The sequence below is a fragment of the Aphidius gifuensis genome, linkage group LG1, assembly GCF_014905175.1.
Source record: "Aphidius gifuensis isolate YNYX2018 linkage group LG1, ASM1490517v1, whole genome shotgun sequence".
Lineage (NCBI taxonomy): Eukaryota > Metazoa > Arthropoda > Insecta > Hymenoptera > Braconidae > Aphidius > Aphidius gifuensis.
Genome location: NC_057788.1, coordinates 27,215,044 through 27,227,194, shown reverse-complemented (window position 1 = coordinate 27,227,194; position 12,151 = coordinate 27,215,044). Strand labels below are relative to the sequence as shown.

At 28.3% G+C, this 12,151-nt stretch overlaps 4 protein-coding genes and 1 long non-coding RNA gene across 5 annotated transcripts; 2 read left to right on the top strand and 3 right to left on the bottom strand.

The window, feature by feature from the left end:
- Positions 1-185: 185 nt before the first annotated feature.
- Positions 186-2,934, bottom strand: LOC122858829. Its single transcript, XR_006374320.1, has 3 exons — positions 2,712-2,934; positions 2,037-2,146; positions 186-1,963 (listed from the first exon to the last, which is right to left on the bottom strand). It is a non-coding gene; the product is annotated as an uncharacterized LOC122858829 (long non-coding RNA).
- A 163-nt stretch (positions 2,935-3,097) lies between these two features.
- On the top strand, positions 3,098-5,740 carry LOC122858788 (RNA-binding protein 28-like). The gene is made up of 3 exons (XM_044161936.1): positions 3,098-3,172; positions 3,269-5,097; positions 5,184-5,740. The coding sequence occupies exons 1-3, from the start codon at positions 3,157-3,159 to the stop codon at positions 5,682-5,684; spliced, it is 2,346 nt and encodes a 781-aa protein (XP_044017871.1). The 5' UTR covers positions 3,098-3,156; the 3' UTR covers positions 5,685-5,740.
- Positions 5,741-5,827: 87 nt separating this feature from the next.
- Positions 5,828-6,918, bottom strand: LOC122858782 (dnaJ homolog subfamily C member 9). Its single transcript, XM_044161922.1, has one exon. The coding sequence runs from the start codon at positions 6,769-6,771 to the stop codon at positions 5,965-5,967; it is 807 nt and encodes a 268-aa protein (XP_044017857.1). The 5' UTR covers positions 6,772-6,918; the 3' UTR covers positions 5,828-5,964.
- Positions 6,919-7,176: 258 nt separating this feature from the next.
- Positions 7,177-8,872, top strand: LOC122858774 (ubiquitin-like modifier-activating enzyme 5). The gene has a single exon (XM_044161911.1). The coding sequence runs from the start codon at positions 7,177-7,179 to the stop codon at positions 8,368-8,370; it is 1,194 nt and encodes a 397-aa protein (XP_044017846.1). The 3' UTR covers positions 8,371-8,872.
- Positions 7,977-12,081, bottom strand: LOC122858766 (coatomer subunit beta). The gene is made up of 3 exons (XM_044161897.1): positions 11,943-12,081; positions 11,353-11,772; positions 7,977-11,275 (listed from the first exon to the last, which is right to left on the bottom strand). The coding sequence occupies exons 2-3, from the start codon at positions 11,718-11,720 to the stop codon at positions 8,767-8,769; spliced, it is 2,877 nt and encodes a 958-aa protein (XP_044017832.1). The 5' UTR covers positions 11,721-11,772; positions 11,943-12,081; the 3' UTR covers positions 7,977-8,766.
- Between the last annotated feature and the right edge of the window lie 70 nt (positions 12,082-12,151).

The following is a 12,151-nucleotide window of genomic DNA, read 5'->3' as shown; positions in this document are numbered from 1 at the left end:
ATTATTAATAAAATTATTATAATAAAAATAAAATATTTACTTACCAAAAAAAAAAACACTTGCACTGAATCTACAAAAATTGAAATTAATTTAGATAAATAATATTAAATATAAAAAATAAAATACCAAGCTTTTAAATACTTGACTAATTAAATTTTTTTTACTTACTAAAAAAAATAAAACACTGTATTATTTATGCACACACTAAATCTTCAAATGACAAACGTAAATTATTTGCAGCCATTGTTATCAAAGCATTGATAAGGCGCATTCAATTAAAAAAAAATATTTTTGGTAAAGTGCGTTCAACAAGAAATTACTTGAATCTAAATATTATAAAAATAAATATATAATAAACATGAAAAATGATTTAAAAAAAAACCTGAAAAGGAATAAAATAAACATTCAATAATCTTTTCTAGAAAAAATAAATTGATGTCTTACATTTGAAATCCATTTCTGCAAATACCTGAAACACATCCTATTCACCCCCGTCTACTCTGTTTGAGATAGACAGGTTGATGTGCACACCTTGATCAATAAACTCTTCTGGCATTCAAATTTATAATTAAAAAAGAAAAAAAAAAGAAAAAGTGATCAAGGTGAGCTACGAGTCACAAAAATATATAAAATATAAATATTGGGAATAATTATCAAGTAGCTTGAAAGAATTATATCATAAATTCTTCCAAGATACAAGCTTGTTGACGCACTTTACCCTGAGGGATTGGTTAAAAAAATGACCAGAGGGTCTCTTACCTTATTTAGAAGTTCTAGAAGGCAGCATCAACTCCTATGTAGAAGATCTAAGAGGCAGCATTCAAATGCATCAACGATTATGTAAAAGAAATCCATGAAGACTAGAGGATGCTGCACTCCATGTAGTTCATGTGATGGATCAATTGGATCAGCAACAGGTTCGATGATCACACACAACAACATACACAAAACTATGATCACCATCCCTTTTCACCACAACTTTTTTAAAACACTTTTCACTACCACACCACTTGTAACAAAAAAAAAAAAAAAAAAACAACAAATATCTTCTCATATAGTTTATAAAGTACTTCATGATTCAATAAATTGTTCTTATAATTATTCACTTGATAATAAACGATTTGACTGGTTTATTTAAGTATGCTATTTTTATGATTTAAAAGTGGTTTATCAATTTCAAAAGAAGGTCTCGAGACTCTTGGGTTGTCACGTGGGTTGATGATAATATACACGTCGTTGCTATAGATGCAAGCTCTTCGATAGAGGCAAGCTCTTCAGTAGAGGCAGCAATTTCTTGACACTCCCAACGCTCAAGCCAACATGTTATGATTTATCAGCATCACCAGCGATTTTCCAAAATTAATTTTAATTAAAATTGATAAATATTCACCAATATAAAAACAACAAGTGGTACATTAGAAAGAGCTTAAGAGTCATTATTACCAGCACCATGTGATGTTATTGTTTGTCTAGAAAAGATTGATAAATCATATTAGATAACTCATGAGGTGTTGGATTTCATTTAAACTTGATATTTTTTAAATTCAATTGCACATGCAACATGTAAATAATTAATTGAGTAATGATTATTCATTATTATTGTTGAAGCATAAGCATATCATGTAGATTGTCGTGATGATTAGGTTTATTTTTCATTTTGTTGCTGGTCTAAGTGTATTTGATGATTGTTAAATTGTCAAATAGTTTATAAACAATTTGATTAATTTTTAAAGCACTTGGTAACACAAACTAAAATCAACGACGCACTTAATGACACTTTTAACACTATAATCATTTGCTTGGTATTGTTCATGTTATATTTTATATCATTCAAGCAGTCTTGGTTATTGTAAATTAAACAGTTACTTTCTCTTCATGTTCTTTTTTAATTATGTAAATCATCTGACATTACATAGATATTGGCAATACTGAATGTTTTTGTCCCCGGATAAATTTAATGCAACTGTAACAATAAATTATTAAATTAGTATCAGATAAATACTTTTATTTATAAAAAATAAAATAAAATAACTCACTAGGCTCCAAAATGATCTTGGCTCCAATAACAAACCAATTTTCAATAATATTGTTTGATTAATTGCATTAGTACATTAGATATTTTTCTGCCACACTTCTTGTTATATATCTGTAAACAATAAAAATATGAAATAAACATTATGTTATAAATATTTTTTAAATTGGAGCAATTATTAGCAACAAAAAGAGAGATTAGATGAAAGTGCCATTATTGAATTAATGGTACATAAATAAATAAATCCATAAATAAATAAATAATTGATAATTAAGCAAATAAATAAATGGTAATTGTATAAAAAATAGATAAATAAATAATAAGTTAACAAATAGACAGTAAAAAAATTGAGTCTAAAATGTAAATAAATGAACACTAAAAATTGATAAAGGCCTCAAACAATGGAAAATTAATACTGAAATATTTCATATTTTTTTGATTATTGTTAATTATAAAAACCGTTAATATACAACAAGGATGCTACAACAATGTTAAAAATAATAAATTTTTATAAATATTTACAAATAAATTGACAAATTTATTGTCTTTGTCAAAAAGTGACAACCTAACCTCGAAACGTTATTGGTTTTTTGACTCAATTATTGATAAAAATTACGTAATTATGTTTATTTATGCTCCAAATAATTAATAACAATGAAATAATATGATATTTACATACCATTTGTCCATTTTTTAACAAATTAAAATTTGCCTTTGTCAGCTTCAACGCCATTGACATGTCCATTAATTTTTGACAAAATTCACAACAGTCAGCAATAATTTATATCACAATTTGTTCACAACAATTTAATTAATCAATTTAATAACAATTTATAATTGTTTAACAATTATTATTTCTAAAATAAGTCTATAAAGTCACGACACACATTTTCACTGTAACAAAGCAGCGGCCATTTTGGATTTGAGAATCCATCATGGAGCGCCATCTAGCTTGAAAATTACCGACGTTACCGACTATAATAAAAAAAATATAATAATAATAATTAAAAAAAAAAAAAAAGTTGACCCGCATGGTGTTAACCTTAAAATTGTTTATAAATAAAAGGTTGCTGATCAGTGCTGATCAATTTTATTATTAAGATATAAAAATAATTATTTAAATCATGGGAAAGTTAAATGGTAATTATTAAATTATTTTCTATTAATAACAAAAAGCTAAATTAATTATAAATAATCATATAATTTACTTGAACAATAATAATTATTAAATTTTAGGTCCAAGACAAGATAGAAAACAACTATCATGGAGTTACAGAAATAAAAAAAAACAGGTTAAACAAAATAGACCTCCACCAAAAGCTACTGATAATGTTCAAGTACAAAATAAAAATGCTAGAATTATTGTTAGAAATTTATCATTTAAAGTTACTGATAAAGATGTAAGAAATTTATATGAGCCATTTGGTGAAATTGAAGAAATTGATTTGCCTCGTCGACCAGATGGCAAATTACTTGGTTGTGGTTTTGTACAATTTAAAAGAATTGAAGATGCATCAAAAGCTATATTTAAAACAAATAAAAATGAATTTCTTGGTAGACCAATTAATTGTACATGGGCAGTATCGAAAGCAAAATTTGTTGAACAACTAGAACAAAAAAAAGCTGCTGAAAAATCACAAGATAATGATAAACAAAATGATACTGTTAATTTAGATGATACAAAAAATGAAGTTGACGATAAAGAACAAACATTTGAAATTGTTCCAAATAAAAATAAAATCATCACTAATAAAATAACAAAAAATGAAAGAAAAAAAATGACACCTGAAGAAAGAAAACAAAAAAAAGATGAATTACGTAAAAAACGTGCAAGAATTGTTGTAAGAAATTTATCATTTAAAGCTGATGAAAATACATTAAAAGAACATTTTAATAAATATGGAAATATTGAAGAAGTTAAATTATTAACAAGAGATGATGGTAAACGTGCTGGTGTTGGTTTTGTACAATTTGAAAGAGTACAAAGTGCAGCAATGGCAATTCATTATGAAAATATGAAAAGTATTTTAGAAAGACCAATTGTTGTTGATTGGGCTGTTCCAAAATCTAAATTTGTTAAATCACAACAGGCTAATGATGAAGATGATAATAAAAATGATATTGAAATTATTGATGGAGTAGATGACAAAAATAAAGAAATAAAACTTGATGATCCTGATGAAATAAAAGATGAAAAGTCTGGAGATGAAGATGATGATGCATCTGTAAAAGAAGAAGATTCTGAAGACGAGGAAGATGATGATGAAGATGAAGAAGAGGAGGAAGATGAAGATGAAGATAAAAAAGAGGCAGAAGTTAAAGAAGAAAAAGAGCCTGAAAAACAAGAAAGATATCGTTCTCATGATGTATCTGAAGGTAAAACTGTATTTATAAAAAATGTACCATTTTCAGTTAAAAATGATGAGCTCAAAGCTTGCATGGAACAATTTGGTAGAGTATATTATGCTCTAGTTTGTATGGATCCATTGACTGAGCATTCAAAAGGTACAGCATTTGTTAAATTTTTAAATGCTGAAGATGCTGAAAAATGTTTAGCTGCTGGTACAGAATTACGTCTTCATGATCAAGTACTTGATCCTCATAGAGCACTTGATAGTAATGATATGAAAGATCCAAAATCAATAAAAAATCAAAGAAGTAAAGATTCAAGAAATCTTTATTTAATTAAAGAAGGTGTTATACTTGCTGGTAGTCCAGCAGCTATTGATGTATCAGCAGCAGATATGGCTAGACGTTTACAATTAGAACAATGGAAATCACAAATGCTTAAAAATTTAAATATGTTTGTATCAAGAATACGTCTTGTTGTACATAATCTTCCACCAACACTTGGAGATGCACAATTTAGAGAAATATGTAAAAAACATGCTGGACCAAAAGCATTTATTACAGAAGCTAGAATTATGAGAGATTTAAAAAATCCAGATGCTAATGGAATTGGTCCATCAAAAGGATTTGGATTTGTTGCATTTTCAACACATGAAGATGCCCTAAAAGCACTAAGAAGTCTCAATAATAATCCTAATATTTTTACAAAAGCATCGGTAATTATAATTTATCTTTTAAACATTATATAATATTTATTTATTACTTGACTATTATTTATTTTAAAAATTATTTATTTTTACAGAGACCAATTGTTGCATTTTCAATTGAAAATAGAATCATGGTTAATGCTAAAGAACGTCGTGTACAAAAAAGTCGTGATCACAATCCATTATGGCAAAATAAACGTAAAGAAACTTCAAATGATAATAATAATGATTCAACAAATGATCAATCATCAAAACGACCAAGATATCATGAACCAAATGAAGTCATTGAAGCCATTCCTGAATATTCTGGTGTAACTAGTAAACCAGGTCGAACAAAATTACGTTCAAAATTTAATATTAAAAATCAAGCTGAATTACACAAAAAAGTACGTCAAGATCAACATAAAACAAGAAAATTCGAACGTAAATTAAAAGAAAGACAAGTTAATCGACAATTATCACAAAAACAAATAAAACCAAAACAAGGCTCAAAAAAATTAAGTAAAGAAGATGTTAATTTAAACAAAATGATTGATAGTTATAAAAATAAATTATCAGCCCCAACACCAACTAAATCAAAATGGTATGATAATTAAAATTAATCAATAACTATAATATTAAATAAATAAATTTTCAAATTATACAAATAATTGTTTGTTTTTATTTATTATTTATTTATTAGTAAACAAAATAGCAAATCAAAAAGATAAATGTTTTTTTTTTTTTTTTTCTTTTTTCTTCCAAAAAAATTACAATAATGTTTATGATGATGATTGAGCTAATGTAAACAAGTAAATTAAGATTATTATTGTTTTCAAGAAATAAAAAAGATGATTACAGATGAAAGTGTTGACGTGAGTCCAGCTCAATCAATGATTATTGTTTTCTAGCTTTTTTAGCTGGTGTTTTAGATGGTGTTTTAGTTGTTTTTTTTTCTTTTGTAGATTTTTTAGCATACTTATCAATCAAAGAATCAAAAAAATTTTCAGCTTCACCAGCTCTTGCCTTGTTACGATTTAATATAGCCAATGCAAGATCATCATTTGGTGCTTGATCCAGTTTCTTTGAATGCTCAAGACGTTCAGCTTCAGCTGCTTCCTTTGCCCATTTACGTTTTCTACGTTTTTTCTTTTTATCATCTTCCTTGACAAATGATTCATACTCTGGTACCTCACCAGCTTCAACAAGTTTTTGTATAATTTCATGAAGACGTGGTTCCTCATCACAATTTGTAAATGGTACTGCTTCAAGTATATAATCCATGTCACCTTTACTATCCATATATGCACGTTTTAAATCTTTAATTTCAGTATCAGATCCTTTATAGGTTTTTTCATAATTATTAATATCTTCAACAGTTATTTCTTTGAACAATGTTCTCCAATAATCACCCCAATTTCTCATTGTAACCTCATCACTGTCTTCATCATATTGACCAGTTTCATCATATATTTTACGTTTATCATTATCACTCAATATTGAATGGATAAAACCAAGTACTTTAAATTTTTCAGTTGCTTCATCTTTTCCATCACCATCAACACGATCAGGATGAACAAGCAATGACAATTTATGATATGCTTTTTTTACTTGTTTGTCAGTTGATGTTTTTGATATTTTAAGTACTTCATAAAAATTACGACTACCAAAATATTTTTCACACAAATCAACAAGTTTTGCCATGATTTTTCTTTTTTTATATTTATTATTAATAAACTACAAATTTATCAGTTCAATACACAACAAAAATTTTCTTTAACGCGGGAATGCAAGAGAGCAAGATCCAGAGCTATTATTATTATTGTTATTATTTTTTTTTTTTTTATTAACAAACTTGTTTTACACTGTTGTCTAGCTTATCAACTGAGACTGACTGAGACTGTATGGAGAAAAAATTTTAATGTCGTTAGTGTGGCGTTTTGTTGCCCACGTGGATCAACACTTTTCTCTCTCTTTGATGATGTATATTCTCTCTCTTTTTGTCTCATGTAGAAAGTCAAAAACGAAAACGTTCAATCTGTCAAAAATACAGCCATATGTTATCAAGTGTATGAAAAATAAATAACATAAAATTGTTGAGTGACAAAAATGGCAAGTGTCAAAGATTTGGAAAAACGTATAAAATATTTAGAAGCTGAATTAGCTGCTGAAAAGCTCAAAAATGCAACACCAATTAGAGAAAAAATTCAAGAGATATCATCAGAAGTTGTTGATACAAATCCATACAGTAGATTGATGGCTCTAAAACGTATGGGAATTGTTGATAATTATGAAAAAATACGTGAATTAAGTGTTGCAATTGTTGGTGTTGGTGGTGTTGGTAGTGTAACAGCTGAAATGTTTACACGTTGTGGTATTGGTAAACTAGTATTATTTGATTATGATAAAGTTGAATTGGCAAATATGAATCGTTTATTTTTTCAACCAAATCAAGTTGGTCTTAGTAAAGTTGATGCTGCTGCTAAAACATTAGAATCAATTAATCCAGATGTACAAATTGATACTCATAATTATAATATAACAACTGTTGATCATTTTGATGATTTTATGATGTCAATTAATACATCAAGTTTAACTAATGGACCAGTTGATTTGGTATTAAGTTGTGTTGATAATTTTGAAGCAAGAATGGCTATAAATACAGCTTGCAATGAGCTTAACTTGAAATGGTTTGAATCTGGAGTATCAGAAAACGCTGTATCTGGACATATACAATTTATAATACCTGGTGAAACAGCTTGTTTTGCATGTGCTCCACCACTTGTTGTTGCATCAAATATTGATGAAAAAACACTTAAAAAAGAAGGTGTTTGTGCTGCTTCATTGCCAACAACAATGGGTATTGTTGCTGGTTTTCTTACTCAAAATTCACTGAAATATTTATTAAATTTTGGAGTTACATCAAATTATCTTGGCTACAATGCAATGCAAGATTTTTTTCCATCAATGACACTCAGACCAAATCCAAGTTGTGATGAAAAATTTTGTCGTCAAAGACAACAAGAATTTAATGCAATTCCAAAAAAACAAATTGTTGAAGAAATACCTGAAGAAGGACCAATTCATGAAAGCAATGAGTGGGGAATTTCTCTAATTGATGATGATGACGATGAAGAACAAAACATACAAGCTGATCAATCTTCAACTGGTAATTTATGTGCTGGTCTAAAACAAGCTTATGACATTCCAACAAGTTCAACAACAATTGACAATGAAGAATCTACTGATGACACCAGTGGATTGAGCCTAGACGAATTAATGGCACAAATGAAAAGCATTTAATTTTTTAAACTATCAATTATTTTATCTGTTTTTAAATAATATATAATTTTGTTTGTAAAAAAATCATTGCAATTGATAAAAAAAAAAAAATAGTAATACACATTAAATTTATATTTGAGTAAAATAAAATACAATACAAATTAATTTTTCTTATTATTTTTCACGTGAGATGATTTATACCAACTGATAAAATGCATATAATACCTGTGTACTATATTATTTACTATATATATATAATGGTTATAATATTTATTTGAAAAAAAAAAAAATAATAATATAATAATCATAATTATTTAATCATTTTACATACTTACTAATTTTTTGTATCATTTATATTCATTCAATTGTTAAAATTAGGTTTTGCTTTCATTTATTAAACAATGTCTATTTTAAAATTCATGCAGCTTGAACAACCTTAGCTTGAATAAGTTTTTGTGCTGAATTAATTTTATCACCAAGTGACAAGGCCATACCTTGACTCTTGGCACGAATTCTAATATGTCCAACAACTGGAGCATCTGGTTTATTAAATGGTTTTTCAATTGATAAATTAGCCAATGCATCTTCACCAAATATTGATTTTGCATACATATTTGCTGCCATAAAGCCACATTGTCCAGATAGTGCTTTTTCTGGTGTAAGACAACGCATATTTGTTGATTTTAATAGATGAGCCAAATACTCTCGAAGATCAGCAAGTGTTGTATTGACAGAAACTTTATTTTCCCATTCAAATTCAGCCCACATTTGTCTAAATTCAGCATCTGTACATGATGCTGGAACAATGTAATCCATAATGTCAATATGAATGTCATTTAGAACAACAACACTTCTATCAGATCCAGCACCTGATATATCATACACAATATTGCCAAAAATAATTCCATTTTCTGTTGAAGCAACTTTAACATTTGCTTTTATACTTGCAAAATCTCTTGGTGCTAAAACAATTGGTTGTGGTCTTTCAACAAGTTTTAAATCTCCCATTGTTGCCAATTCAAGTGTACAATTTTGTAATGTATCCTCAGTTTGATTGACAATCAATACATCAAGTACAATATCATATTGATTAACATGAACAAGTGCTTCAGCATAAACTGGATCAGAAAAACCAGTTAATTGTGTTACTTTACTTAGGGCACTTGGAGCTGGTGAATCACCACTACTATTTGATCTACCAGCAACAGCAGCACTTAAACTTTGTTCAAATACATCACCAGTACCACCACTTAAATCAGCTCCTTTATTAAGTTGTAAAAATTGTATTGCATCATCAACTTGTACAATACAACCAGTTTTTTCTTTAGCTTTTTGTGTTTGTGAATCTTCTTCAGCTTTAGCTGTTAACATACGACCCAATGCATCACGACAACCTTCAGTAAATACATGCTGAACAATTGTTGTTGGACAAGCAAGTGATCTTAAACAAAGTGATATTCTTTCACCGTCATCATGAGTCATAGCTTTTGTTGCTAAACCAGAACGACCCAATTGTAAAATACTTGACATAACTAACATTGCTTCAGCTTGAATACGATTACTTTTTTGTTCATCAGATACCAATGATTTATAACGTAATGCTAATTTTGCTAATGTTGTTGACAATGATGCACCAATAAAAAAATCTCCATCCATCATGTATTGCACTAATGCCGGACGTTTTTCTTCTTTTTTACGATTTGATGATGAACTAAATGCACTTTGTGTTGCATATGTACCATCAGATGTTACTAATTGAGCTGGTTGTGATGGTGTTGCACCATCATCACTTGGTTTTTCACCATTTTGACGTTTATTTTCAGCTTCAACAAGTGGCAATTCACCAAGTGATGATCTTATTCGATTCATTAAACTTTCAATATCTTCTTTTGTTGTTGCATATTCACCAAGTATCCATAATGCACCTCTGTGTACTTTAACTGATCTTATATTCAAAAATACTTCAAGTAGCTTTTCAATAATTAATGGTTGTAAATTATCAAATCTTTGTATTGCTTCACGTATAAATACCAAAACATCTGTTGCTGCTGCTTCATTATTTTCAGATAGAAAATCAACTAATACAGGTATAACTGTTGCTGCTACATCAGGAAATTTAATACAACATGTATGAAGTGTTCTTACTAATAATTGACGATATTTACCAGAATCTTCATGTTCTTTACCAACTGTTTTACTTATTTCTTTTTTTAAAAATTGTACAACTTCTTCAACTGTACGATTTGTAACAAGATCAATTGCTAATGCAAGAGTTTTTGTACGTACTTCAAGTGCTGGTGAACCAAGTACTCTTAGTATATCCATTACAAGATCTTGTAGTACTCTTTCATGTGATTCACTTTCTTTCATAGCAATAAGACGATCTAAAACAATTAACTTGACATTGTTATCACTTTCTTTGACAACAAGTTCAATATAACAAGATGCTGCAGCTTTAATTGCTGTTGGTACACTTGATAATGTAACAAGTGTACCAGCAGCTTCATAACGTACAGCAGCACTTGGTGAATTTAATAAACTGTAAATACAACGTATAAAACGTGCACGTTCTGATGGTTTTGCTAAACATACTTTGTATATTAATTCAACAATAACAAGTTGTAAAATATCACCAAATGTTGGTACAAGATCAAGACAAGCAGCAAGATATGCTAAAGCACGATTTTGATCAGCATGAAGAAGCATTAAAAATGCATTACGACGACATGACATGTCTCTTTCTTCTTCAAGATATTTTGCTATTTGTTCAGGAGCATCAGGAATTAAAAATTCAAAATTTCTATATATTGTAAATATTGCAAGTACTGCATTACGACGAACATATGCATGACGATGTTCTAAACAAGCAATTATTGTTGGCATTAAAGGTTCAAGAAGTTCTGGTTCTTTCAATTTGCAAAGGAATCTAAACAAAACAAATGACAATTTAAATAAATTTAAACTTTGACAATATGTATATTTTTAAATTTAAAATATTATTACCTCAATGTTGATCCTCTAACATATTCATTTGGATGCTGAAGATCTTTTCTATATGCATCACAAACAAGTATCATTTCTTGTAAAAGTTTTCCATCTGGTGATGTTTTTGGTACAATTTCCCAAAAAATAAGAAGCAATTTTTTAATTGTATGATCTTGAAGTGGCAAAACAAATCTAATAATTGTCATTAATAGACCAGGTAGTCTTTCACCACTTAGTATCATATGAATTGTTTTTTTTAATGCATCAATTTTAACTGGAATGTCACCTTTCTCCAGATCTTGTTTCATCTGGAGCTCGTTTATCGGCTCTGATTCCGTTGGTATATTTATCAGGGTATAGCATGGTTGCTCCACAATGCTACTCATCTTATCGATGATATATTATTAATTTCAACTTTCTATTTATCCAATAATTTACCTATTGTTAATTAACAACAAAACAAACAATTATTTATAACACATAAATGACACTGTTGGGTTGGAGCTCAGGTTATGATCTCCACCATTTTTAATTTTTTGATTTATTTTTTATATAAAACTCAACACTTTAATTATTAATTCATTTAAAAATAATTCAATTATACTTACGTATTATTATTTTATTATCTCAAATAATTATAATAGTTTAAGGGACAAATATTTTTGATAATATAAAGCCGTCAAATAAGCATACGTGTCAGTAAATGTCCATATGATATGTACATTTTTTGTGGTATGTGTACACGCACTCTCAAGTTTATTTTTCACAACACAGATCGGCGACACTGTCGGCTTTAAATTGCATATAATTATTATAA

Excerpts from the sequence above, each read along its gene's own strand:
- LOC122858788 (XM_044161936.1), top strand. Across the intron at positions 5,098-5,183 it reads ATATTTTTACAAAAGCATCG|AGACCAATTGTTGCATTTTC; the intron begins GTAATTATAATT and ends TTATTTTTACAG.
- LOC122858782 (XM_044161922.1), bottom strand. The coding sequence starts at position 6,771 with ATGGCAAAACTTGTTGATTTGTGTGAAAAATATTTTGGTAGTCGTAAT.
- LOC122858774 (XM_044161911.1), top strand. The coding sequence starts at position 7,177 with ATGGCAAGTGTCAAAGATTTGGAAAAACGTATAAAATATTTAGAAGCT.
- LOC122858766 (XM_044161897.1), bottom strand. The coding sequence starts at position 11,720 with ATGAGTAGCATTGTGGAGCAACCATGCTATACCCTGATAAATATACCA. Across the intron at positions 11,276-11,352 it reads GTTAGAGGATCAACATTGAG|ATTCCTTTGCAAATTGAAAG; the intron begins GTAATAATATTT and ends TGTTTTGTTTAG.